This window comes from Bos indicus, chromosome 24, assembly GCF_029378745.1.
Source record: "Bos indicus isolate NIAB-ARS_2022 breed Sahiwal x Tharparkar chromosome 24, NIAB-ARS_B.indTharparkar_mat_pri_1.0, whole genome shotgun sequence".
NCBI classification, from domain to species: Eukaryota; Metazoa; Chordata; class Mammalia; order Artiodactyla; family Bovidae; genus Bos; species Bos indicus.
Window position 1 is genome coordinate 54,037,661 of NC_091783.1, and position 27,347 is coordinate 54,065,007.

Consider the following 27,347-nt stretch of genomic DNA (forward strand, 5'->3'; position numbering starts at 1 on the left):
GGCAAGAACCCTGGAGTAGGTTGCCATTTCCTTCTCCAATGCATGAAAGTGAAAAGTGGAAGTGAAGTCGCTCAGTCGTGTCTGACTCTTAGCGACCCCATGAACTGCAGCCTACTAGGACCCTCCATCCATGGGATTTTCCAGGCAAGAGTACTGGAGTGGGGTGCCATTGCCGTCCCGGTAGCCCGCGGCTAAGCGCACACTGCGCAGGTGCGAGCCCCGCTGTTCCCGCGGAGCGCGGGCAGCCGCGGCCGGAAGCTGTCTTTCGGTGGGCGGTCGCCGGGGGGGAATGGAGAAGCGGGGGGTGGAGCCTGAGGAGGCAGGCGGCGGCGACGAGGAAGCGGACGAGACTCGGGCCATGGAGCGGGCGGAGGCGGGGGCGCCCGGCGGCTGGCCCGGGGCGCTGGAGCCTGACGAGCTCGACGACCTCCCTTGGTGTAAATGAGCAGGCGGGGCGGGGCGACGAGGGCGGGCGCCCCGGGCGGCGGCGGCGGCTGCCGCCGTTGGAGAGCGACCGTCCCCTTCCCGCCCGCGTCCCGCCGTCTTCCCGGCTCCGCCGAGAGAGCGGCCCATCGCCGCCTGGTGTTCTGAGGCCAAGGTCCCCGAGAGGGGCGGCTTGGCCCAGAAGGGGAAGGTCAGGCGCGTCCAGTGGGGTAATGGAGGCTGCGCTCGTCTCCCTTCAAGCAGCCCCGCGAAAGCGGAAGGGGCCTCGGGTGTCTCAGGGTTGCGGAAGCGGGAACCTTGTCGCCCACTTGGCAGAGGTTGCGGCCCGGCCTCAGCGGAAGGGACCGCCCGGCTCGGAACCGAACCCGGCCGGGCCTGCAAGTGGCCGCCTCTGCTGACCCGCTTCCAGCCTCGGGGCCCAGCCCCCGTGGTTTGGGGCCAAGGCTCTCTCCTTCCCAGCCTCCCCGCCCTTCGTTTTTAAAAAGGTTTAAAATTTTTAAATACTTTTAGGTTTACAGAGAGATGCACAAATAACTTTTACCGACTTTAATGTCTTACGTCACCGTGATACATTTGTTAAAGTAAGGTTGGCATAGTAATTAATACTCTTAACGGAAGGACAAGCTTTATTCAGATTTTACGAGGGTTGATTTTTTTTTCCATTTAATTTGTTTCTGTTCCAAACTCCAAACCAGGATACCACATGGCATTTTAGCCTGCCACGTTTTTAACTGCTGTTAATAGCTGAAATCTGTCTTATCCCTCTGCCCCCTCCACCAAGATGTGAACTACTTTTTAAAATTCAGGAAATATTTACTCATTTAGCAAGTATTTAAATATTTAAATAGCAAATATTTAAATTTAGCAAGTATTTGTTGGTAGTCTAGGTATCGGCTATTCAGCATTGAACCGAATAATCCTGATCTCATGGGAGCTAAATATAGTCCACTGGGACCCAGAGATTCTGTCTTCTGTTTTGTGTTTCAGGTTATTTTTTTAAGGACACGCCACTTAGAATAATTTTTTGTTGTTTAGTCGCTAAGTCACGTCTGACTCTTTTATGACTGCATGGAATGGACTGTAGCCCACCGGGCTCCTCTGTCCATGGAATTCTCCAGTCAAGAATACTGGAGTGGGTTGCCATTTACTCCTCCAGGGGATCTTTCCCACCCGGGGTTTGATCCATGTCTCCTGCTGCTGCTGCTAAGTCACTTCAGTCTCCTGCATTGGCAGGTTAAATCTTACAAGGAGCCACCAGGGAAGGATAATTTTTAAGTTGGTTGGAAGATTTGTGTTTATAAACTTTTCAGCCCTTTCCAACTTACTGTAAATTTTCCTATAAACTTGAAAGTCCTAGGATTAACTCTTGCATCTTCCGTTATTGATAAAAGGTTTTTTTCCCTTAAAATTTATTACTATCCTGAGAAAAATGCAATACACAAAGAACTAGTAAACAGGACTGAGGACTCTATTGTGGGTGGAGTTTCTCTCATATCCTTGTAAGTTTTAGATTCTTTGACACATGTAATAAATCCAGGAAAAAAAACTTAAAAATCACTCTATATTCTTTCTTGGTTGCCATGTTTTAAGGGAGTGGCAGTTGCTCAGAGACGATAAACAAGCTGAATGTGTTTTTTTCATTTGGTTGCTTATTGTGCCACAGTACATGATGAGCTGGAACCAGCAGGAAGTTCTTCATGTAGAGTCATAGTACACGTGGATCTGGATTGCTTTTACGCACAAGTAGAAATGATCTCCAATCCAGAACTAAAGGACAAACCTTTAGGTAATTCTGGACTTTGATACTATTTTCATTGTATGATATGATTTGTTATTATTTATTCTGATTTATTAATCATATTAATGTTGGAAGCAGTTCTGTGATGCTTCATAGACAGTAATCTTTATTTCACTACTGGATGTAAACTTTATGAGCCTCATTTTCTAAATGGCAAATGTGAGAGAAGTAGTATAATTAATCAAATAGGAAGACCACAATAAACTTCTAGTCTTTTTCTCAATGTTTGAAATTTTACAGCCATTTTATCTCAAGAATAACCTTTAAAAAATTTTAATAGGCATTTTCAACTATTCTCCCACTTTTGAAATTAACTATTGAATTGTGTAACAAAATATTTGGATTTTGTGTGACAAAATAATTGGATTTTGAACAACCCAAAATATTAAGGCATGCATAGTACAAGCTTTTCATGAAAACATAAGTATGTTTTAAAATAAAAGGCAAAGACATTTTACATTGGGGAGTTAGTATTGTGTTGGCTTATTTTAATATTTTATTTTTACATTAGAAAAGTAAATTTCTAAAATTTTATGCATGTAGTAAGGATTTATCTTTGAGTAAAAGCATGCTGGGAGGGATTGGGGGCAGGAGGAGAGGGGATGACAGAGGATGAGATGGCTGGATGGCATCACTGACTCAATGCACATGAGTTTGGGTGAACTCCGGGAGTTGGTGATGGACAGGGAGGCCTGGCGTGCTGCGATTCGTGGGGTCGAAAAGAGTCGGACACGACTGAGCAACTGAACTGAACTAAACTGAAAAGCATAAACAGCAGTTTTGGTCACTTGCTGCTACCCCCTGGTGTCTACTTTGGTTTTGATAAAGCCCAATTCAGCTCAGCTTAGTTTACTAAGGAACAGGATGACTGATGAGTACATTTTGGCTTTCTAAGGTCTAGGGTCTTTAAAATTTCCTAAAGATGTCAAGGAGTTAGGATTAGGGAACCTGAATTTTCTTCATTAGGCATTTCTAATTAGTAGCATTGTAAGATGTTGTGTAAGTAAGTAAGATGCCAGCTTCCCTGTTGGCTCAGTGGTAAAGAATCCACTGCCTGCCAATGTGGGAGAAGTGGGTTTGATCCCTGGGTCTGGAAGATCCCTGGAGAAGGAAATGGCTACCACTCCCAATATTCTTGCCTGGGAAATCCCACGGACAGAGAAATCTGGTGGGCTATAGGCCACAGGGTCCTAAAAGAGGTGGACAGGACTTAATGACTAAACAACAACAACGACAATATTTGCTAATACAAATGAAAGCCTATGTTGTTTTCTCCTAGAAACCGTCAGCATAATATTCCTTATTTCCTGGTAATTATTCATTACTGCATTTTAATTTGTTTAGTCGATAAGTCATATCCGACTCTTTTGTGACCTCATGGACTGTAGCCTGCCAGGCTCCTCTGTCCATGGGATTCAACAGGCAAGAAGACTGGAGTAGGTTGCCTTTTTCAGGAGATCTTCCCAGCCCAGGGATCGAGCGCCAGTCTCCTGCATTGGAGGTGGATTCTTCACTGCTGAGCCACCATTAGCAAATATATGACTACTTAACTTGGGCTGGTGACACAATGGTGAGTCCGTATAATCCTGCCTTAAAAGACTGATTTTTTAGTTAAGGAAGTGACTAATCTGATTTTTTAATATAGTTTACTGATGAATCATGATTTATTACTTTTGACCCCGTGATTCTGTTTTGGGGCATCATCTGACATATCAAAAATAAGTGAAATGTTTCTTTGCCTGTTTATAATATGAGAATTTTAGGAAAAAAGCAAACAGTTTTAGCAATTATAAGTCACTGGTAAATTAGAAATTTTAAGCAGTGTGTAGATGATCATAATTTAATCTTTTTGATAAGGAGGGGGTTCATAATGCCACTTCACTGTCTAATCTTTTCTGTAGGTTACTGTGAAGAAAAGTTCAGTCATTAGAACATTTACTAGGGGAGATTACTAATAACTTTGTAGGTTGGCACTCGGAGAAGGCAATGGCAAGTACTCCAGTACTCTTGCCTGGAAAATCCCATGGATGGAGGAGCCTAGTAGGCTGCAGTCCATGGGGTTGCTAAGAGTCGGACACGACTGAGCGACTTCACTTTCACTTTTCACTTTCATGCATTGGAGAAGGAAATGGCAACCCACTCCAGTGTTCTTGCCTGGAGAATCCCAGGGATGGGGAAGCCTCGTGGGCTGCTGTCTATGGGGTCGCACAGAGTCGGACACAACTGAAGCGACATAGCAGCAGCAGCAGGAGGTTGGCACTTGTAATAGAACATAGCTTTATATTAATTGGGAAGTTATTCAGAAGACAAGTTAGATTTTCTAGTAGTTAATTATAGTCAGTTACTTTCATCCACCTTACTTTTGGTAAAACATGGCCTCAGTTCAGTTCAGTCGCTCAGTCGTGTACAACTCTTTGCGACCCCATGAATCACAGCACGCCAGGCCTCCCTGTCCATCACCAACTCCTGGAGTTCACTCAGACTCACATCCATCGAGTCAGTGATGCCATCCAGCCATCTCATCCTCCGTCATCCCCTTCTCCTCTTGCCCCCAATCCCTCCCAGCATCAGAGTCTTTTCCAACGAGTCAACTCTTCTCATGAGGTGGCCAAAGTACTGGAGTTTCAGCTTTAGCATCATTCCTTCCAAAGAAATCCCAGGGCCGATCTCCTTTAGAATGGACTGGTTGGATCTCCTTGCAGTCCAAGGGACTCTCAAGAGTCTTCTCCAATACCACAGTTCAAAAGCATCAATTCTTCAACGCTCAGCTTTCTTCACAGTCCAACTCTCACATCCAAACATGACCTAGAGTTATATATAAAGTTACATAGAGTTAATTCAATATAATTTGTTTTTTTATTGTTTGAAAAAAATCCTGGAAGGACTTTATTTGTATCTTTTTGCTGAAGACTTCATAGAATTGTTGATTTGTGGTAAAAGTGAAAGTATTATTTGCTCAGTCATATCTGTCTCTTTGTAACTGCATGGACTTTAGCCCGCTAGGCTTCTCTGTCCATGGAATTCTCCAGGCAAGAATACTGGAGTGGGTAGCCATTCTTTTCTCCAGATCATCTTCCCAACCCAGAGTTTGAACCTGGGTCTCCCACATTGCAGGCAGATTCTATGTTATCTGAGCCACCAGGGAAGCCCCTGATTGTTAAAATGTACTTCATAGACCTTTGATGGATGGAGGCTATATTTTTTAACTGAGATAGAGCTTTTTATTCTTATCAAAACATTGTATTATAACTTACAATTATAATATGGAATAAGTAAATTTTAATTTTCAATTTTCTCATAAAATGTTTGTTTTTTATAGGGGTTCAGCAGAAGTATTTGGTGGTTACCTGCAACTATGAAGCTAGGAAACTTGGAGTTAAGAAACTTATGAGTGTCAGAGATGCAAAAGAAAAGTGTCCACAGCTAGTATTAGTTAATGGAGAAGACCTGACTCGCTACAGAGAGATGTCATACAAGGTTACAGGTACAGATTTTGGGCAATATACTTTCAGCATTAAATTTTATATAGGATGCCTGTTAGCTACATGATTGTTCAGTAAGTGTAAAGTGCATAAGTCAGTTTTCTTATTTGGGGGCTTTCTCATTTAAAAAAAAATTATATGAGAATGACTTAATATGTCATGAGTAAATGGTGAAAGAAACGTATAGTTGGAAGGAATTGAACTCAGTCATGGGTCATGTTTATATAAATATGAGAAAATGTAAAAAAATTTAAAGTGAGAAAATGGAAGAAGATAAACCAAAGAAAACCAGATACTTAAATTTAAATGCAAGCTTGAATGAACTATGAAGAAATATGCTGTACTCTAATGTACTAATGGTAGTTGAGAGAGACCTCTGTAATGTTTAACATAATTAAAAAACAATTTGTTAGGAACTGTTAGCAAAGACAATGAGTATATTAGATTTTTTTTTTAGATTTTTATGTATTTGAAATATTTCTAAATATTTCTAATATGAAATATTTAGATATTTCAGTGTGGATAAACTCCCCCTTACTAAGGTTTGGATTTGAATCTTGCTGTTTTAGTAAATTATAGGAAGAATGAAACCATACGTGTACTGGAATATGGCAAATAGATATCATTTTAAAGTGTTTAAGAATCAGCTTTTTACTTGTTTGCTAGTATTTTTTATTTGTTCTTTTGTTATTTGTAGCAGTTTTCAGCTGAAAGGGTTAAATATACTATCCCAGAGCTCTTACAAATTAATAAGAGGAAACAAGCTTAAGCAAAATGGACAAAGGATATGAATAGGCAGTTGACAAAAAGCAAACTTGACAATGTGAAAATGGAATGCTTAAATTCATTCCTAAAAATAAGAATGTGAGAAAAAGTAGAAACAAAGAATTACAGTCTTAAAAAAAGCAATCTAGAAGCATCTTTTGAAATTAAAGATACATACTGTGTTCTTTAACCCAAAAATATAACTGCTAGGGATTTATCAAATAGAAATAAAATGATAACACATATGTACAAAAATGTCTCATAGCATGATTCATAAATGCTAAAAATATGGAATGAAAACATGTTCATCAGGATGAAAATGGCTAAATGAATTTAAGACTTCTCTATAATGGAATATTACATGGCCATTAAAAATAGCTCATTGGTATCATTTCATTTGATTCATAGAGGTATGCCTTGTTGAGTGGGTAAAAAGCAAGATGCAAAAACCTGTATCAGGTTTTTCCATATGTGTAAAACAGTGACCCAAACACCTTCCCCCACATATGTGTATGTGTCTATGTACGCTTAGGAAGAGAAAGAAGAGAGGGTTTGTACTAGGTATTACTGGGTAACTTCTGGAGGGGCAGCTAAGCTAAGTCACTTCAGTCGTGTCCGACTGTGCGACCCCATAGATGGCAGCCCACCAGGCTCCCCCATCCCTGGGATTCTCCAGGCAAGAACACTGGAGTGGGTTGCCATTTCCTTCTCCCTGGAGGGGCAGGGTGGTGCTGAAACAGGGGGATGAGGGAAGAAGGGATAGCCAAGCAAAAAAGACAAGACTGTGCTCCCAAAATACCACTTGTGTATCTGTGCACAATTGTATGTATATATCTGAATATTCAGAAAATAATTTTTTATGTACATAGAAGAGATGATGTAATACATACAGTTGTACATCTTTGTTTTTGGTGATCTTTCACATCATCCATATAGCTCTTTCTCATTCTTTTTAATGCCTGCACAATATTCTATTTTGTCCCAAACTTATTTAACCATTCCTTTACTGATTTGAAGACAGTATGTCTCATTTTACACCTGTTGTCCGTATGTAATCATTAATTGCATCTCCTTTAATTCAAAAGATATCTCATTTTGGATGATAAATTATGTAGTTTCTCTTATGCTGCTGCTGCTGCTAAGTCGCTTCAGTCGTGTCCAACTCTGTGCAACCCCAGAGATGGCAGCCCACCAGGCTCCCCCGTCCCTGGGATTGTCCAGGCAAGAACACTGGAGTGGGTTGCCATTTCCTTCTCCAAGTTACTCTTATAGTGAGGGGTTATTAGGCTCTTACCAACTTTTTGCTCCTAAAAAATATCAATATGTGCTTCAGTAGACATTTTCATATAGAAATTTTCATATACTTTGGTGAAGATATCCTTAGGTTTCGTGAAGATAACCTAAGTTCCTAAAGGGTAACTGCTTGATCGAAGATAATTTGCGTTAGGAAGTTTGAATACTGCTATGTGGTGTACTTCAGGTTTTCCTAGCACGTTGCTAGTATGTATGAGAGTATTAGATATTCATAAAGATTTTGCCTGATAGTCGAAAAAAATAGTAAATCATTGTTTTGATTTGCATTTCTCTATGAGAAGTTTGAGCATTTTTTTTGGTGTACTTTTGATCATTTATATACATGTTTTGTCTTTTTTGCTTTATAATGTCAGACTCATTGGTCTAAATGATTTCTGTACCACTGCAGCTCTTCACAGTGAAAAGTATACTAGAAAATCAATGCATAAATCTCAGTTTTTACACTGATTCTTAATTTATAAATTAGTATCTTGAAAGAATTAAAAATGCACTAATATAATAACAAGAAATATTCTAAGCATGATTTATACATTGATAAAAAGTTATTTTGTTGATTTTTTTCATGATATTTTTAGAGTTGAAATAGGAATGTAGCCTAATAGTCCTATACTGAATTTATCTCAGACCTATGTATGACATATAACCTTATTTACTTCATACCTTTATTCTACAGTATTCCATTTTTTTTCTCTAATTACAAACTCCTTTCTTTGGCCTTGTGTAATCATAAGGTTTAATAAATGCATCTTGTTTATGAAATTGACATATTGACAGCAAAAAAGATTAACTTCACAAATGGATAAGTGATTTATTCCTGTGACCTGGTAATAGAAATAATATAATCAATCCATGTTCAGCAGTTACCAGCTTTGTACATGATTCTGTATTTAACTTGCTTTTCTGCTTGGTAGTTAAAATTTGTCCTTTATTTTTCTTATTGTAGTATTGTTTTGATAAGCTTTTATTTTTTACTTGTTACTGCTAGGCATCAGATATATACTTTTGGGAGAAAAAAGGCAGAAATTGGTGAGGGAAATTCAAAAGAATTCTTTTATATGGGCAGACACATTGTCAGTTTTTCCCTCGGTTTTCTCTCAGTAGGTTGGAAGTGATTTTTGATGGTCACTAGATCATACTGTTTCTTTATTAACTGTTTTACCCTGCTGTTATCAGTGTTAGCACTAATAAAACAGAGCTTTCATATTATAGGACTTTAAGAACATAAGCCTTTTTGTATAATAAGTGACTAATAAGTTGTTTTCTGCCACCCAGCTGGTATCAGTAGATGATTCAGAGGGAAGTGAAAATTCTTCTTAATGGTTTCAAAGTTAAGTTTTAATCCTAAAAATGAGACCTGATAGTCTTTTTGAACTTATTTCAAATCTTGGTTCAGTTCAATTTAGGAAACATTTGACATAAGGACTGGCATTGCGCTAGAGGCTGGACATACATGTGAGTCACGATCCATCTCTGTCCTTATGGGATGAGTTGGAGGGTGACTAGTCAAAATATTGCATTGTGGTATATTTTGTATTAAGTAACTTTTCTTTTTGACTTAGTATTCATTGGAAATTTAAGTTTTATTTTGTTTTGCCTTTTTAAAATTCTAGTGAAAAATATAGCTTGAGTATATTATTACTTTACTTTTCTAAGCAGACTTTATGACCTACTGCTTCAAGATCATAATTAACTATTTTCATTGACATTTAATGTACTACAGATAAATTATTGGTATAGGAGATTGTGCTAAATATATTGCTATGAGTATCTGCCCAGGGAATGTTATTTTTGGACTTATTTTATTGGAAAATACTGCTTTTGTGCAGAATATGGCACAGAAAAAAAAATCCCAGTTAACTGACTTTATTCAAGATATTGTGTAATTGTGAATATACGTACAACCTTTATTTTGTTATTTTTTAAGCATAAAAGAGTTAAATCTATTCTAGTTATAACTTCAGTTACATCTGTGCTCCAATATTATTTTAATTTAGAGTTGTTGGAAGAATTTAGTCCAGTTGTTGAGAGACTTGGGTTTGATGAAAATTTTGTGGATCTAACAGAAATGGTTGAGAAGAGACTCGAGCAGCTTCAAAGTGATGAGCTCTCAGCACTGACTGTGTCGGGTCATGTATACAATAATCAACGTAAGTGGGTTCTTATGCACTCTATTTAGTAAATTAAAGTACCTGCATTTCTCAATGTTCAGTCAGTTCCGTGAGTTGACTGTGTCTTTCGAAAGTTTTATGGCTTTTGTTGCCATAGTTCAGCCATCTAAGGTGATTAAAATTAGATATTGTTATTCCATATTAAACAGGCAGAAAAAGGTATTTTGATGGCCTACAGCTCAGTGCTTTGTGCGCTTTTCATTTCTCTGACACAGTCCTGTGTAAACCATTTTTAAATGTCATACCTCTTTTAGGCCATCCTTAAGTTACAGGAGTTGGCTTCTTGGAGTAATTTTTGGTTTTCCTAAAACCATCTTAAGCAAAATTCTAGGTAGACTAAATTTGCCATTGTTGCCTCTTTGCTTGTTCGCTTCTATTCTCCCAGGGCACCAAGAGCCTCCCACGTTAGCCCTTGTGGGAGTTTATCCTGGCCTACCTACCGTCCTTTGCATGCTCATATTTAATCAGTTCAAATTCATCTCCTTCACAATTAAAGTGCCAATGACTGATGATATTCCCAGGGCAGTATTGTGTTTGAAAATAAGCTGTAGTCAGCTCCACTGAATATCTCCTTGGGCTGTCAAACATCTAGTGACTGCTGGTGACTTCTAGACCCTACCACGTAGAAGGCAAGCTCCTGTGTTCCTGTATAAGATTTGTCCTGACCTACTTGCTCCTGGGTCTCAGCCCGCCTGTGCTTCCTCTTACTCCCCTTTTCGAGAGCTGATGTGATCAATCTCCAGTCATGCTCCACCTGTCTGATATTAAAGAAGAAAAGAGGTGGAGCTTCAGTTCTCTTTTATAAGCAAATACGAAGCTTTCACGTGTCCTTTGTACTTGTGCTCTTTTGTCACTTACAAGGTCTTGGGTAACAAGAAGGTTCCAGGTGTGTTTCTGTATAATTTTTACAGCAAACTTGGAGTCTACTAGTTAGAACATATTATAGAGACCTAGGTTTTATGGCCTACAAAGTAATTCTTCATGATTCTTTTCTCTTTCGCATAAGATTTTGTTAATTTTTTTTTAACCTACAGAGAAGTTGATGGAACAGTGCAGTGAGAACAGTCATTATGCCCTTCCTTGTAGATACTCCTTTTGTATCATTTTACACATTTGCTTTATCTTACTGTTTATTGATCTGCTGATAGATCATTGAGCATTTGAAAGCAAGTTGTAGACATCATGGCACTTCAGACATAAATACTCCTGAGGATCAGGATATAACTCTAGTGTCATTTTCACGTCTAAGGAAGTTTGTTTCTATATGGCAATTTCCCTCTACTTTTAATAAAAGATGTCTTAAACTGTATACAAATCCAAAATTGTTTTTAGTAGCACATACCACTAGTGTGAAAACTTTAAATTCAAATCTTTGAATCTGAAATGTTAGCTGTATCATTAATGTAACATTTTTACTTTTATGCTTACTTCCCGGTAAACATGAGTAAAAGTTCTGGTAGTGCCAGTAGGAATTTTTTATGAGAGATCAATTTTTGTAATCTGTTAATCATTCAGCACTCTCAGTATGTATTTGCTATCACAGGCCCTTGGAATTCACTTGTGATAGTTATTTTACAGAATTGCTGTGAAGAGCCAAAAGAGATTAGTTAAGTGTGCAGCAGTGTGGTGGTGTTGAGGGGTAGGATTGGATATAGATTAAGCCCTTTATCTTTTAAAAACTCATTTGTTAAAAAACAAATAACGTTTTGATGATGACTTTTAACAACATCGGCTGTTTTCTATAGCTGTAAACCCACGTGACACGTTGCACATCAGACTCCTTGTTGGATCTCAGATTGTGGCCGAGATGCGGGAAGCCATGTACCAACAGCTGGGTCTCACTGGCTGTGCTGGAGTGGCATCTAATAAATTACTGGCAAAATTAGTTTCTGGCATCTTTAAACCAAATCAACAAACAGTCTTACTACCTGAAAGTTCTCAAGAGCTCATTCATAGTTTGAACCACATAAAGGAAATGCCTGGTAAGACAAATATATTTGAAAAACATATATTGGTTTTACTATATTTCTTTTAAGTTTAAATATTACAGTTATGCATAATTAATTCTTGTAGAGTCTGTGTTCTTGGCTCTTGTGTGTGTTAGTTGCTCAGTCAGGTCCAACTCTTTGCAACCCCGTGGAGTCCCACCAGGCTCCTCTGTCCCTGGGATTCTCCAGGCAAGGACACTGGAGTGGATTGCTATGCCCTTTTCCAAGAGATCTTCCCAACCCAGGGATTGAACCCGTCACTCCTGCACTGCGGGAGCCATCAGGGAAGTGTACTTGGCTCTTGGTGAAAACCAAAAGCCCCCCCAAAAACCTGACGTTTTCTGGAGAGGATCTTTATTAGGAATTTATATATATGAAAGTACTTTTCTAATTTTCCCTGCTTTTATATTGTTTGAATATGATCATGAAAGTTATAACCTGGAAACATATGGTCCTTTATTTTTAGTACCTGGTTCATACTTTAATACTGTACCTCCATCTAGAGAATGGAATTGGTCTTTCACTAACTCTATTTTGGGATTGTATATAAAATATTAGGGCCACAAAGGACCTTCGAAAGCAGCTAGGTCCAGTTTTTATTTTAAAGGTGAGGAAACTGATTTTCTTGAGGGGTTCAATGACCTATTCATATCATTGGGCAAATTTGTATTTCTGAAGATCAAATGCTTACATTTTTATAGACTATCAGTAATATGTGTATTAAAATTCATTTCTGTGGCATTAAATTTTAAGTTTGATCTCAACAAAAATACCAATGGTATCCAAAATTATGATATCAAAAGATGTGGTTGATATGTTTACAGTATTTTAACTAGCTAATTTTAAAGAGCAAAGCTACTGTAACACTACATGCACCTCTTTTCGCTTTAGGTATTGGCTATAAAACGACCAAACGTCTGGAAGCACTGGGCATCAGTAGTGTGCGTGATCTTCAGACCTTTCCATCCAAGATATTAGAAAAGGAATTAGGAATTTCAGTTGCTCAGCGTATCCAGAAGCTCAGTTTTGGAGAGGATGACTCTCCTGTGACTCCCTCAGGACCACCTCAGGTATGTGACGATGTTACTTATTTTAATGGAGTACTGGTGGTCACATTATTTGAGATAAAGATTTCCAGTTTTACTACTGTATTCTTACCGTTCCAATTTGCTTATTAGGTTAGTACGTGATCGTTTTCCTGTGAGAAGGCTATTATATTAAATTAATAAATATTCTTAAATTGAATCTAAGAATTAGTATTTAAATCTCAAGTTAGCCACTTTGACTATTGCTTAATTTTAATAGCCTGTATTGTATATAGGAGGCAAAATAATTTGTAAAAATATTGTTTTCAGAGTAGTCTAATGATTTAGGAAGTGGAGAAAGTTTATAATCACCCAGGTAACAGTGATTTTTTTTTCCTGTGAGATAATAATATATATATATTATCCCATAGTCATCATAAACCTTTCATGTAGGTAGTATTAACGTTTGTTCATACTTTTTCCTCCCTCCCTTACTCCCTTTTCCTCCCATAATTTTTTTTAAGATGAAGATACTGTATTTTAGAAAGGGTAAGTAACTTGCCCAAGATTAAACTGAGATTCAAGTCCTAGGAAATTAAGAGCCTCACTGTAATTACACATTAAAGCTTGGCATTGGTACTAGAGCTTTGTAATTTTCTTGATTTCCAATGCACTTTCTAGTGGAGTACAACTTGCAGATAAAAGATTTAGTATAAAAGTGAGCTAAATGGCTCAAATCAAGCATAAGAGGTAAAGAAAGTGTTGATTATTTATTTGACATATACACTGATAATTGGATATGCTTATTTGGGTTTATATTAATACTTATTTGTGCTTCTTTGGTAGTCCTTTAGTGAGGAAGATTCATTTAAAAAATGTTCATCAGAAGTTGAAGCTAAAACTAAGATTGAAGAACTACTTGCTAGTCTTTTGAACAGGTGATTTTTCCGTTTTACCATATCATCTTACAGATTCTGTGTATAGTACATGGAAATACTATATATTTACTATATATACTATGTATAGTGTATACTTGATGTTCTTTCTTGGAATTTGCAGATTAACTGGAGACTAAACATGTAAAGATCATCTCTCTGAACCTCTCCACATTATAAAGTATTACAAAGATAGTGACACATGTCCTTAACTAAATGTAATTCATCTACTTCCACTGGTCTTAATATTAGTAACATTGTGGTTTACTGTGGCTCTTAAGCTGCTGATCATACCTAAGGGAGTTTTGTGGGTATCTCTGGAATCGCTACACTTACAAATTTGTGATGATTGAGGATAGCAAATTGATGGAGAAAGCAGAAGAACCCTTTTATCTCCTGTGCCTCAGACTATAGAGTCAGACGAAGGAATAACTTAATGGGACTCTGTGTGAGCAGTGAGGGTGACTGTGTGTATGCTCAGGGTTACTGGCCTTTAAATACATGAAGAGTGTTAATTGGAATTATGAGTATACAAATAGCATAGCATAAACTAAAAGACATTTCGTTTTCTGATTCTCCTTTGCCGTCATATATCTATTTCTCAATACTCCATAGGAGAGTGTTACTTCCTTTCCTCCCATTTCTTTGATTTCTCAAAATGGGATGTTAGGGGTCTAACAGCTTTGGGTAAGTGTGCTTCCGTAATGATATTAGGATGGCCTCTGTGACTAAAAAAAATCGTTTTTGGATGACTAACTCTCAGAAAACGGATAAAGTGAAATGTCCTTCAACTTTGCTGCCACATGCATTGCAGTTCTTGTGTCTTGAGCAAGGCCATGCAACTCATCATTTGCTGCACGCAGCTGGCTGACTGTATGACGCAGCTTCAGGGATATGACTCAGGCCGAGCCTTTGAGAATGCTGGTGAAACTGGGTCATCTGCTTTGCTTCAGCTAAACAAGACTATTATGAAATGCCAAGCCACTGGAAACAGTTCTAGACAAAGGGAAACCACAAGAATTATACATTTTATAGGTTCCCTTATTTGAAGAATCAACCCAGAAATGAGTCTAGATGCCCTAAACCTATGAAACACTATTGACCGTATCTCCTTATCTTTGCTTAGCATGCCCTCTTCTATACAGTGGCTTCTTATTTCAGTGACTGAGGTATATAATGCCATCTAGCTGGCAAAAAAAAGTATCTGAGTATGCGTGACTGTTCTTGAGCATATGATTATTAATACGACAGATATGTAAGAGGTATAAAATCATACGTTGTTTAATCCTTTCTCCAGGCACTGGCCTTAAGATTCCTTAGAGTATAACCCCTTTTTTGTATGTCTTAATTAGTTACAGGAGCCAAATTATACTCTTTGAATTGCATATTAACTTAACAGAACAAGTTTAACTGGAAGATGTTTAAACTAGTAACATGTTTATAGGAACCAGTTGAGATATTTTATTATCTTAATAAAACAGCAGTCAAGAAGTTTTGTGATTAAGCAATAAGGAAAAAAATGCTTACTACAAAAATCTAAATATTCTAATTCAGAATCAATTTGATTATGCTTAATACTATTTGTATTTCATGTTTGTGATCTTTTAGTGCATTGGCATACATATAGAAAGGTAAATGTTATTCTTTGATGACATTTATTTTCTGTTAGTGATTAGATTTTCTACTTTTTAAGCAAATTTTCCATGGCATTAAAACTTTTGTTTTCAACAACAAAACCAAGATCATTTGGTGGATCACTTTTTAAGATTCGTGGACGAGTGTTTCCTTTCCTAAATATGTAATTGACCCTTCACGTTATTGTTCTAATATGCCATATAATGATGATATTACTGACTCCCTTGGATATATTTGAGAAGTGCTTTTTGACAAATAATTTCATTAAATATTTGTTTTCTCTTTGTAGTCTTTTTAATGTGTAAAAATTTTGTCATTTTTCATATATTTGCTTCTGTCAGTAAATGATTCTCAGTTTCTTAAATTTCCTGCTGATTTTAACATGTTACTTTTAGTTATGATTTGGATTTGGATAATAAAATGGCTTGTTACAGTTGTATCTTATTTCTGCTTTTTTCCTGATAGCACTCAATTCTGTGTGAGGCCTGAGAGCCTTACATTTAAAATTTCAAGAATTTTATTATGAAGACTTTATGAAATTTACTTGAGCTATTCAGGGACCTTTATTGCCTACTGCCTGATTATCAACTATATTTATAATTGTTACAGTTACTCAGTCTGGCACCTTTAAATAAATGAGGTATAGTCAATAATCCAAAAAAAAAAAAACCAACTTTTTCTAATTCCTTGTTTCCGGTTTCTCTTTATTTTTAGAGTCTGCCAAGATGGAAGGAAGCCACATACAATAAGGTTAATAATCCGTCGGTATTCATCTGAGAAGCACTACAACCGTGAGAGTCGTCAGTGCCCAATTCCATCCCACATAATTCAGAAGTTAGGAGCAGGTAATGGATAATTTAATTGGCATTCTGATCATTTAATTGGCAGGTTGAACTCTTAAAAAAACAAACTTTGAGTTAGAAAAATGACCCAAAAATGGGTAATCCTCACATGGAGTTAGTGAGCTATTAAGTACCTTTTTTCTACACGAAATTTTCATTAGAAAACTTTTCTTGTTTCAATAGATAATAAAAGTAAATGCCCTGTTGAGAATGCTTCCCAACTCCAAAGAAAACACCAAACTATGATAATTAACTATATGGCATGAGATAATTTCTTTATGAGCATTTAGATTGTTTCCATTTTTTGGCTGTTCTAAAAAACTGGGCTGTGGACATTTGGGTGCAAGTCATCAGGCAGATATATGCTTTTGTTCATCTTAGGTAGATTACAAAGCATGGAATTTCTGGGTTGTATGGTAGTTGAACTCTTAAGAAACTGCCAGATTTTTTTCCAGTAAGTATAACAAGGTAGATATTCAGCAACAGTATAGAGGCTTTCAGTTTTTTTCATATTCTCATTTATGTTTTATACTACCATTTTCTTGACTCATTCTCATGACTATGTAGTAGTCTTTCATTGTTTTTTCTTCTTTTATGGATATTACTTTTGATATCATATCTAAAAATTCTTTGCCTAATGAAAAGATTATAAATGTTTCCTATGCTTTTTTTTTTCAGAAATTTTATACTTTTAAGATTTATATTTAAATCCACTTTGAATCAATTTTTATGTGTTGTGTAAAATTAGAGTTTTAGTTTATTCTTTTGCATGTGAGTATCCACTTGTTCCATAGGATTTGTTAACAGACTGTTCTTTCCCTATTAAATTGCCGTGGCATCTTTGTCAAAAACTAACTGACCATAATAAATGTAAGGGTTTCTTTTTTGCCTTTCTTATCCCATTGATCTGTATGTTTATCCTTATTCCAGTTCCACCCTGTCTTGATACTTGTACGTTTTGAAATTAGGTGGTGTAAGTTCTTCAGCTTTGTTCTTTTATGAAGTTGTTTTGGCTATTCATGGTCCTTGGCTTTGTGGAAATATTTTTTTTTTAAAGGAATTTTATTTCTTTGCTTGTTATGAGTTTATTCTGATTTTCTATTCATTTTGAGTCAGTTTTGGTAATTTGTATCTTCTCAGAATGTATGCATTTCATCCAGGTTGTCTAAATTGTTATCATGAATTGTTAATATTCCCTTGTAATTCTTCTCATTTTTATAGGGTCTACAGTGATATCCTCTCTTTCATTCTTGATTTTGATGATTTTTTTTTCCTTTGTTATTCTAGTAGGGTTTATCAGTTTTGTTCATCTTTTCAAAGATTCAACTTTTGGTGTCATTAATTTCTCAGTTTTCTTTCTACTTTGTATTTCATTTATTTCTACTCTGATCTTTGTTATTTCCTTCTTTCTGCTTGCTTTAGGTTTAATATGCCTTTTCCTCCTGGGTTCTTAAGATGGGCAGCTTACTTTATTTATTTTATATTTACCTGTTTTCTAATAATTCAGGTTTAAAGTTACACATTTCCTTTTAAGCAGTGCTTTCTTTAGCTGTATTCCATAAGTTGTGTTGTGTTTCTTATTCATTAAGCTCAGAATAGTTTCTAATATCTGTTGTGATTTCCTCTTTGACCCCTAAACTTATTTAGAAATTTGCTGTTTAATTTACAAATATTTGATTATGTTTCATATAACCTTTTATTGTTGATTTCCAATTTGTCTTTATGTTGACCAGAGAAGATACTTTGAGTAATTTCAGTCCTCTTATGTTTATTGAGCCTTCTTTTGTTGCCTTGCTTATGGTCTGTCCTGGAGCGTGTTCCAGGATTTGCATTTGAAAAGAAGAGTTGAGCAACACTGTCATACCATTCTACTGAACTAAAATTTGTGGCCTCTTCCTCTAAAATAGCATTTTTTGAATGACAGTTCGTCTGGGTATGTAATTTTTGATTGGTTTCTTTGCATACTTTGAGTATGGTATTCCATTGCTTTGTGTTCCATTATTTTTGATGAAGAGGCAGCTGTTAAATAGTTTAATCAGGAGAGATTCCTGTTACTAGTTTCAATCAAGAAAGCATAACCACACAGAAATTTGAACACTGAAGGTTTCAAAAATTACTAAACTATGATAGGGAATAACTATCAAGATACAAAGATACCCTTAAGAGGTACCCTGGGGCTAAGGAAAAGTAGCCAAGGAAGAGCAGACTTGGAAAGAGAGTCTTCCTTCCCTCCAGGAGAAGATGTGGTTGCGGAACACTGGATGGTGAAGAAATCCTTTGAGTTACCTGGCCCAGAGCTGCTCCGTAGTTACTGGGCCAAGAGAAACCACCCCCTGACCCCCAGAGGAGCTGCAGCTGGTTGGTGGGCACATGGGCAGCCTTGGGATGATGGGAGTTTTCTCCCTGGCAGGGCAGCGCATGAGCTGGGGTACACAGGCGTCTGTGTTGGGAGGGCTTCTGTTGATAGTCCTCCAGGATGTGGGCAAGCTGAGATCAGTAGGTGTTCATACTGAAGAGATCTTCATTTTTCTGCTAGTACAAAGGTGGAGGGCATGGTGCCTGCATAGGAAGAGCTGGAGGAAACAACCCGCATAGGCAGGGCAAGCCTGTTAGGTGGGTGTGTGGAAGGACTCCAGGTGAGCCACAGGCCTGCTGTGTGCAGTGTTTGCGTTGGTAGTGCCATGGGAACACGGTCACCAGGCTTGACTGGGGCTGGGGTTGCTGAGGGACTGGGCCTTCCACTCACATGTGGTGTGGCAGAGCACTAGTAGATATTTCCACACGTATGTACTGTGCACAGACCAGGTTACAGAAGCAAGAAAAAGTAAAAAACAGTATACTGGAACAGGAAGAGAAGCCCCCTTTCTAATGTAGTGATCCTCCAGTTCTCTCCACTGACAAAGCTTAAGGATTATGTTTAATGTAAAAAGAGTTTCAGAGTCTACCCCATTATCACAGCAGGCAGTAAGTGTAATTTGGAGTTGAGAGGCAGTAAATTGTTACCAGGCATTGTCGTAGCCTTGTTCTCCTTTATATGACGAGTCACTTACCTCTTTTAGCAGTTTGACTATATGTGTGTTAGTCCCTCAGTCATGCCTGACTCTTTGTGACTCCATGGACTGAGTCTGCCAGACTTCTCTGTCCATGAAATTCTCCAGGCAAGAATGCTGGAGTGGGTAGCCATTCGCTTCTCCAGTGGTTTTTGTGTTTATCTTACTTGGAATTTATTGAGGTTCTTGATTCTGTAGACTAAATTTTTAAATGAAATTTGGGAAGTTTGGGGCTCTTGTTTCTTCAAATATTCTTTCCTTTTTCTTTCTCTTCCTTCTGAGACTCTCATTGCACATGTGCTTGATATTGTCCTATAGGCGTGTTAGCCGCAGGAAACAGGGATTCAATCCTTGGGTTGGGAAGATACCTGAAAGAGGGTGTGGAAACCCACTTTAGCATTCTTGCCTGGCAAATTCCTTGGACAGAAGAGCCTGGTGGGCTACAGTCCGTGGGGTAATGAGTGGGACAAGACTAAAGTGACTTAGTATGCATGCAGGCACACTGATAGTCCAGTAGTTAAGAATCCATCTGCCATTGCAGGGGACATGGGCTCGATCCCTAGTCTGAGCGGATCCCACATGTCATGAGGCCACTAAGCCCGTGCGCCCCAACTCCTGCATGCCCTAGAGCTGGCGGTCTGCAACAAGAGAAGCCACAGCAGTGAGAAGCCCGGACACCACCACTCGAGAGTAGCTTCCCACAACCAGAGGAAGCCCAAGCACAGCACTGAAGACCCAGTGCACCCGAAAATTTGAAAATGAAATTTAAAAAACTCATGAGAAAAATAATAGCAACTTTGAAGTCTTTGCTAAATCATACTTAAAGTCAGTTTCTATTGACCGGTCTCCCCACCTGAGTATGAATTACACTGCTGTTTTTTTGTATGTATTGTAATATCTTGTTGACGATTGGACATTTTAGATAATGTAAAACTCTCAATTTGGATTTTTTCCCCTGTGGGTGTGTTTTTTTCCTTTTCTTTGTTTGTAACTTGTCTGGACTTAAGCTGCATAATCTACCTCTCCTGTGATGGGTTGCCCTGATTTCTCTGCTTAGGTTCTTTTTGAAATTAAAAACATTTATTTTGGCTTCCTAGGAGGTTACCCTGTTGTCTGCATAGTTTGGTTAGGAAATAGTTGGTCAAAAGTTTGCTCAAATACCACAGGCTGGAAGGCTTTCATCTGTACAGGGAGATGTGCTTGGGTTGGAGGGCACTTTTGAGACGTAGGCTCTTTTCAGGACTGCCTCGGCTTTTGTCTTCCACTCCTCCCTCTTGCATCTCCCTGGTATGCTTGTCTATTCTAGGCAGAGACACGTGGCGCGCTTAGGCCTTCTCTGCTCTCAGTCAGCTGTGGTTCTCTCGTTTCCGATCTCCTGGTTGAATGTTATGTCTGGGCCACTGGTCATCACTCACCCTAGCCACAGTTGCTGTCCCAGCTCAAGAGCCACGTGATCTCATTGGTTTCCTGGCCAGTTTGCTCATTTTTCTGGCGTCATTGCCGGTTGCGGGCTCTTGCCCTCTTCCTCCAATCAGGTCAGTCTTTGCTGGCAGCAAAGCTGCTGGCTTTGATGGCCAGCCGCCTCCTGGTGAGACTGCTACCCAGCTGCCCTGTGAGTGGGGGATACAGACGACTCCAGCTGAGAAGCCCGCTGTCCCCGCTTTCGTACCTGAGTTCTGGCAGTTTTTCATAAGTCAGTGCTTCTCAATTTTTTCACCTTTGGTTCATTCCAGAATTTCAAAATGATTATTTTTGACCATTTTGTTCAGTTTTAATTTTATGCGGAGATTTTCCAACCTCTACATTCTCCCACAACTAAAAGTTCAACATTTCAAATCCTCTGGAAAGTTTTATTTGGCATTTGGTGTTAATGTTGAGAAGTCCCAGTTCAGTATGTAATGTCACGGTGTCCCAATGATATCTATCTAGGATTTTAATTTCTGAATCTAGGCAATATAAATTAGATTAAGCTCTTAACATTAATTTATGACATAGTATGTTTATTGTCTTCTTACACATTTTATTTAGGAAATTATGATGTGATGACCCCAATGGTTGATATCCTTATGAAACTTTTTCGAAATATGGTGAATGTGAAGGTGCCATTTCATCTTACCCTACTAAGTGTGTGCTTCTGCAACCTTAAATCCCTAAATACTGCGAAGAAAGGGACTATGGATTATTACTTAACACCTTCATTATCAACAACTTCACACGCTGGAAAGCGCAGTTTTGTAAGTACACTGTTACTGGATTTGTCTAGTTAAATTACAAATATAAATTTGTGTTTAACTGATATAATTTAGAGATTTTTTGGGGGATGAGATTTGAATGACTTATATATATTAGTAGTATCTGTCATATTATGGTTACTAGCCTTAAGTATATTGTAGTGTAGTCTAAAAATAAAACATAAGCATCACTGGATAAAAGAGAAAACCTTGATAGAGGTACTCTGTTTTGGAACTGTTAAAACATTTTTTAACAGTATATAGGAATATGACGGTGAGCACATATGAAAATGTTTTCAAATAACTAGAAATCGAATCTTGTTGTCAATTTATACACAAGCTACCAGCAGTTCCCCCACACCAATGTTTTTGTTCAAGTATTTAAATTTTCTTGGTTTTGAAATTATATTGAATTCTGGTAGCAATATTGATAGAGTATGAATGCTCACTTTATAATTGTAGGAATTAAGAGTATGGTAATAGAGAGGCAGAGGTCAGTCATAATTTCAAATGATTAAAGAAAATGCTATATAGATGGCCATTCTATAACTTTTGTTTACCAAATGTGGGATGCTTTATAAAATAATCTTTTACTAAATTATTTATGCCTACCATTAACTCTTAATTTAAATGTTTTTGTTATTTTCTTTTATTGTTAATATAATTTTAGTAGTATTTCTTATTACATTTAAGCCTATAGTGAGAACAGAATAGTGTTACGGAAATACTGAATTAGTGCCCTCTTCAAAGTACTTTTTTTCAGTGACGCTTTTTATTAACAGAAATTTTGAAAGATGTTTACTTTTTAAAATTAGTCCGTAGAATGAGGATTAAAGGTCTTTAATTCACGGTAGTGTTAGAGGGGTAAACGTAAGTGCAAGTACCTTGTTCACGTCTGGCACACAATAGGCGCTCAGTCAGTGCTCTGGCCCAAATCTCTTCTGCTCTTACTTTTTTGAAATTACTGTTGTGTTAATGTTTCTTGAATTATATTTGACTATCTATACACTTTTTATGGTGCTTAAAACTAGAGGGAGAATTATACACATTAAAATGGAGGATGTTTTAAAATTTTTATTTCAGGTACATATAAAAGAATGTTACATTTTATAAATGATATCGGATTTTTACTGTAGAAGTATTTTTTTTCTTTCTGTTAAATGTTACACTTCAAAGTAGAGAATTTTAGAAAACCAGTCCTTGATCCTATCTGTGCACATACGTGTTTTAGATTGAGTCATTGGTGAGTCATCATTTGCATAGGCCACCATTCTGTTATCCTCACAATTGGAAGTTTGAATACATGATTGTTAAGGTCCTTTCCAGGTCTCCAGATACATACCTACCTTCTGGCTCAGTGCTGTCTAGGAAGGAAGCCCTCTTCCTGGAATAGTGAGCAAAGGTCCACAGAGCAGTGTGACTAATCGTGGTAGATTAATCATTTCTAGTTATTTGGAACTGGCCGGAAGGACTGAAGTTATGGAGCAGGATAGAAGCATGTTGGTCCCATAATAGCTACAGTTAGACTTCAGCAGCATGAATATTTAAAAGATACCAGACACCTAAATTACTCTGTTATCCTTATGTTCTAGAAAATGAAAGACTGTCATATGGAGGATTTTTCTAAAGACAAGGAAACAAATCGGGATTTTCTACCAACTGGAAGGATTGAAAGTACAAGAACTGGGGAGTCTCCACCAGATCCCATAAATTCTTCTAAAGAAAAAGACAGTAATGAATTTCCCGTCTCCTTACTTCCCGAGGATATTGACCAAGAAGTCTTCAAGCAGCTTCCTGTAGATATTCAAGAAGAAATCCTTTCTGGAAAATCCCGAGAAAAAGTTCAAGGAAAAGGAAGTTTGAGTTGTCCATTACGTGCTTCTAGAGGAGTGTTGTCTTTCTTTTCTACGAAACAAAAGCAGGATAGTTCCTTAAATCCTAAAGATCATGTACCCAAAAGCAAACAGGTCTCCTCTGTATCTCCCTGTGAACCAGGAACATCAGGCGGGAGCAGTTCCTCGTATGTGTCTAGCCAAAAAGAGTATTCACATTATTTAGACAGTAGCTTAAAAGATGAACGAATGAGTCAAGGACCTAAAGAATCTCAAAGATTCCACTTTTCAAATACAAACCCTGCTGTATCTGTTTTCCATTCATTTCCAAATTTGCAGAGTGAACAACTTTTGTCCAAAAACCGCACTACAGACAGCCATAAGCAACCAGTGGCAACAGTCTCTCGTCATGAAGGACTTAAAGAAAATAGAGAGCAAGAGTCTCCCGATGAGAAAATTACTTTTCCTTCTGACATTGATCCTGAAGTTTTCTATGAACTGCCTGAAGAGGTACAAAAAGAACTGTTGGCTGATTGGAAGAGAACGGGATCAGATTTCCACACTACATAAATGAGCGCGCTCCAAAAAAGGGAAAGACCGTTGTTCCCAGATTAACAGTTTATTAAGCTCTCCTAAATTAAACACTAATACTTTCAATAATGTAGAAATGTAATATGAAATGTTCCAGATAAAGCAAACATAGTTATGGGAAGAAATTCTGGCATAAAGCATAAAAATATAACAGAAATAATGTAAAATATTACCTTCCTCTCATTCATAACATGTTTTATATTGCTTTTCAATAAAAAGAATATCATGATCAGCATTAGTTTATTTTCCATACATCATGGAAACACTGGGAGGAAGATATATATGACTGTGTATAAAAAATAAGAGTAGCTAAATCATTGCTATGCTAGAGCAAAGAACAGGGCTTTTTCCAATGAAGTACAGAGTTGCTCAAGAAATTTACCTCTTTAGGAAATAGCCATAAAAAATTCTATTGCCAGCTAAGCTGCTAAAAATGTATAGGTCTTGGTACTATGTACCATTTGATAAGTTGATTTTTAAAAAAATACCAAAGCAGTGTATATTCAATTAATGCTCCTTAGTATACCTAGAACCTACCACAATGCCTGGCACATGGAGGATGCTCAGTAAATATTGAAAGAAAGTTGTATGGCACAGGCCCCATGAGGAATTGGGTGGTGGAATATATATGTTGTAAAGAACTAGAAGGAACTCTCCATACGGGTTGATTAAGGGAAGGATGACACCAGAACTTCAAAGTGATCTGTCTTTAGGACTGTCAGATAATATAAGTCCACTTCCTCTGGCCCATCTGTAAGGTTTAAAAAAAGCAAGGGATTGGATGTGTTTGAATCTTCTCTACAATTTTGTAGATGAAGATTGAGAGATGAGATAAGATACACACGGTGACTACACTGATGGTGTCCGCTGTTCCCCATTGTCCCTTTTTACCTTCCAGATTAAAAACTGGATATAAGATTGTGGGCATTTTATAATTTGCAAGGCATAGAGGACACCAAAGTATGGCTCAGCACTGGTTTGGAGCAGTTCTGTGATTATGTAGGTTAACATCATATCAGTGTTAATCCACTGATTGAGATTTATTATGAGCATTTATTATCACATTTAGATTTGTTATGGGCATCTGAGTATTATTCATTTTCAAATATAGGTAAGCATTCTTTCTAGATGTCACCAAGTTCCATTAGTCAAAGTATGCATTTGTAATTATTGCAAAGTAAAGTGTTGCACTAATTGTTAATTATGAAAGCTATGTATTGGAGACAACAATTTTCAGTTATTGAGTAGGGAAAGGTATTGACAGTTAATACGAATGTTGAGGTGGTGCAAATACTCGATAACTTTATGGTAAACATTCTGCGTCAACAAAAAATGTGTGGTTATTTGTTTTTTGGCTTTATTTTGTTAATAGCTAACTACTACAAAATTCAAGAGGTGGGGAGTTGTCACCAACCAACAAATGCCTGAAAATGTGCTTTTGGCTTCAGTAGGGAGTTGAGAAAACTGTTAGCTGAGGCTGGAAGAATGATGAGGAAGTTGCTTTATTAAAAAGCTTTTATGAAACATTTGATAAAACAGCTACCTATGGAATCTTGGAAAACAAAACATACCTAATGAAAGGTCATCTCCAGGCAGAATCTCTGAAGCGCCACCTGGTGGCTTTCAGCTATATGGGTTAAAGTACTACATGCAGGAAAAGAGTGGCGCTTTAGAGACAGGAGAGATGGGTAGGCTGCAAGCAGAAATTAAAGGAAACACAGAGAACCAGAACTACTAAAGTGGAAAACTTGCCATCTTACTCTCCAGCCACCCTGGTTAACAAGGTGGCAAAGTGAGCGGTGAGCATATGTCAAACGTCAAGATTAACGGTCTCACTTCTGCACCTCTTGTATTCATGCTCCTTTACCACGTGACTTTGCAGTTTCACTAAAAAGGCAGGTTTTATTTCCTTATAGATTATGAGTTTAGCCAGGTGACATGCTTTGCCAGTGGGATGTTAGGATTGAAAAAGCACGTGAGGTTTTTTCCACTTCTTTCCTTGCTCCTTTGCCTTCGTTGTGAGAACAGCTCCATCCCCCACTGGAGGATGGAGACTCAGGAAGCAGAGCGACGCCACTCCAGTTGTTCCAGCCCAGGCCATCCTTTCTCAGATGACCCACAGCCAGTGCCAGACTTGGGATAAATAAAGTTAATTGTATGCCTCTGAGGTGTTGTGATTGTCTGTTATACATCATTATTGTGGCAATTGATATATGATAATTTACAGTAGTCAGAAGTAGTACAGAAGTCACCTTAATTTATGAAGAAGATAAAGTATGTGAAGAAAGCGTTAGTGAAAAAAAATGGCAGTGGAAAACATTTTATTCAGTTAAATCCCAAAACAACCTTCAAGTGGAGGACAAAGTTGCTCAAAGGACAAAGTTTGTTCAACAAAGTTGAAAGCAACTTATTAAAACAATTATTATAGACTGCCATTTTTTAAAAAGGATTTTTGATATTTGTCAAAGCTATAAACCCTAAATCAAAGTTCATTCTGAAGAAACTCATATAACTGAAAAAACTCCCAGATTTTATGTCCAAAGAAGTTCAGTTCAGTCACTCAGTCGTGTCCAACTCTTTGCGACCCCATGAATCGCAGCACGCCAGGCCTCCCTGTCTATCACTAACTCCCGGAGTTTACTCAAACTCATGTCCATCGAGTCGGTGATACCATCCAGCCATCTCATCCTCTGTCATCCCCTTCTCCTCCTGTCCCCTATCCCTCCCAGCATCAGGGTCTTTTCCAATGAGTCGACTCCGCATGAGGTGGACAAAGTACTGGAGTTTCAGCATCATTCCTTCCAATGAACACCCAGGACTGGTCTCCTTTAGGATGGACTGGTTGGATCTCCTTGCAGTCCAAGGGACTCGCAAGAGTCTTCTCCAGCACCACAGTTCAAAAGCATCAATTCTTCTGCGATTAGCTTTCTTCACAGTCCAACTCTCACATCCATACATGACCACTGGAAAAACCATAGCCTTGACTAGACAGATCTTTGTTGGTAAAGTAATATCTCTGCTTTTTAATATGCTATCTAGGTTGGTCATAATTTTCCTTCCAAGAAGCAAGCATCTTTTAATTTCATGGCTGCAATCACCATCTGCAATGATTTTGGAGCCCCCCAAAATAAAGTCTGACACTGTTTCCACTGTTTCCCCATCTGTTTGCCATGAAGTGATGGGACCAGATGCCATGATCTTAGTTTTCTGAATGTTGAGCTTTAAGCCAACTTTTTCACTCTCCTCT

General features: G+C 37.9%; 1 protein-coding gene across 5 annotated transcripts; it reads left to right on the plus strand.

The window, feature by feature from the left end:
• The first annotated feature begins 289 nt into the window (after positions 1–289).
• POLI (DNA polymerase iota) lies at positions 290–26,267 on the plus strand. Of its 5 annotated transcripts, none has more exons than XM_019986813.2 (10): positions 290–437; positions 2,108–2,230; positions 5,562–5,726; positions 9,798–9,950; positions 11,717–11,953; positions 12,851–13,029; positions 13,831–13,922; positions 16,269–16,399; positions 21,475–21,680; positions 23,270–26,267. In XM_019986813.2, the coding sequence occupies exons 1-10, from the start codon at positions 290–292 to the stop codon at positions 24,077–24,079; spliced, it is 2,244 nt and encodes a 747-aa protein (XP_019842372.2). In that variant the 3' UTR covers positions 24,080–26,267. The 5 variants fall into 5 exon arrangements, with proteins under 5 accessions (XP_019842372.2, XP_019842375.2, XP_019842374.2 ...); XM_019986816.2 differs by lacking the exon at positions 290–437 and adding an exon at positions 496–634; XM_019986815.2 differs by lacking the exon at positions 290–437 and adding an exon at positions 521–653.
• The last annotated feature ends 1,080 nt before the right edge of the window (positions 26,268–27,347 follow it).

What these genes read in the sequence shown, in the direction of transcription:
- POLI (XM_019986813.2), top strand. Translation starts at nt 290, where the DNA reads ATGGAGAAGCGGGGGGTGGAGCCTGAGGAGGCAGGCGGCGGCGACGAG. An exon ending in GCTCGACGACCTCCCTTGGT is followed by an intron (nt 438 to 2,107) that starts GTAAATGAGCAG and finishes ATTGTGCCACAG; the next exon opens with TACATGATGAGCTGGAACCA. An exon ending in ACGCTGGAAAGCGCAGTTTT is followed by an intron (nt 21,681 to 23,269) that starts GTAAGTACACTG and finishes CTTATGTTCTAG; the next exon opens with AAAATGAAAGACTGTCATAT.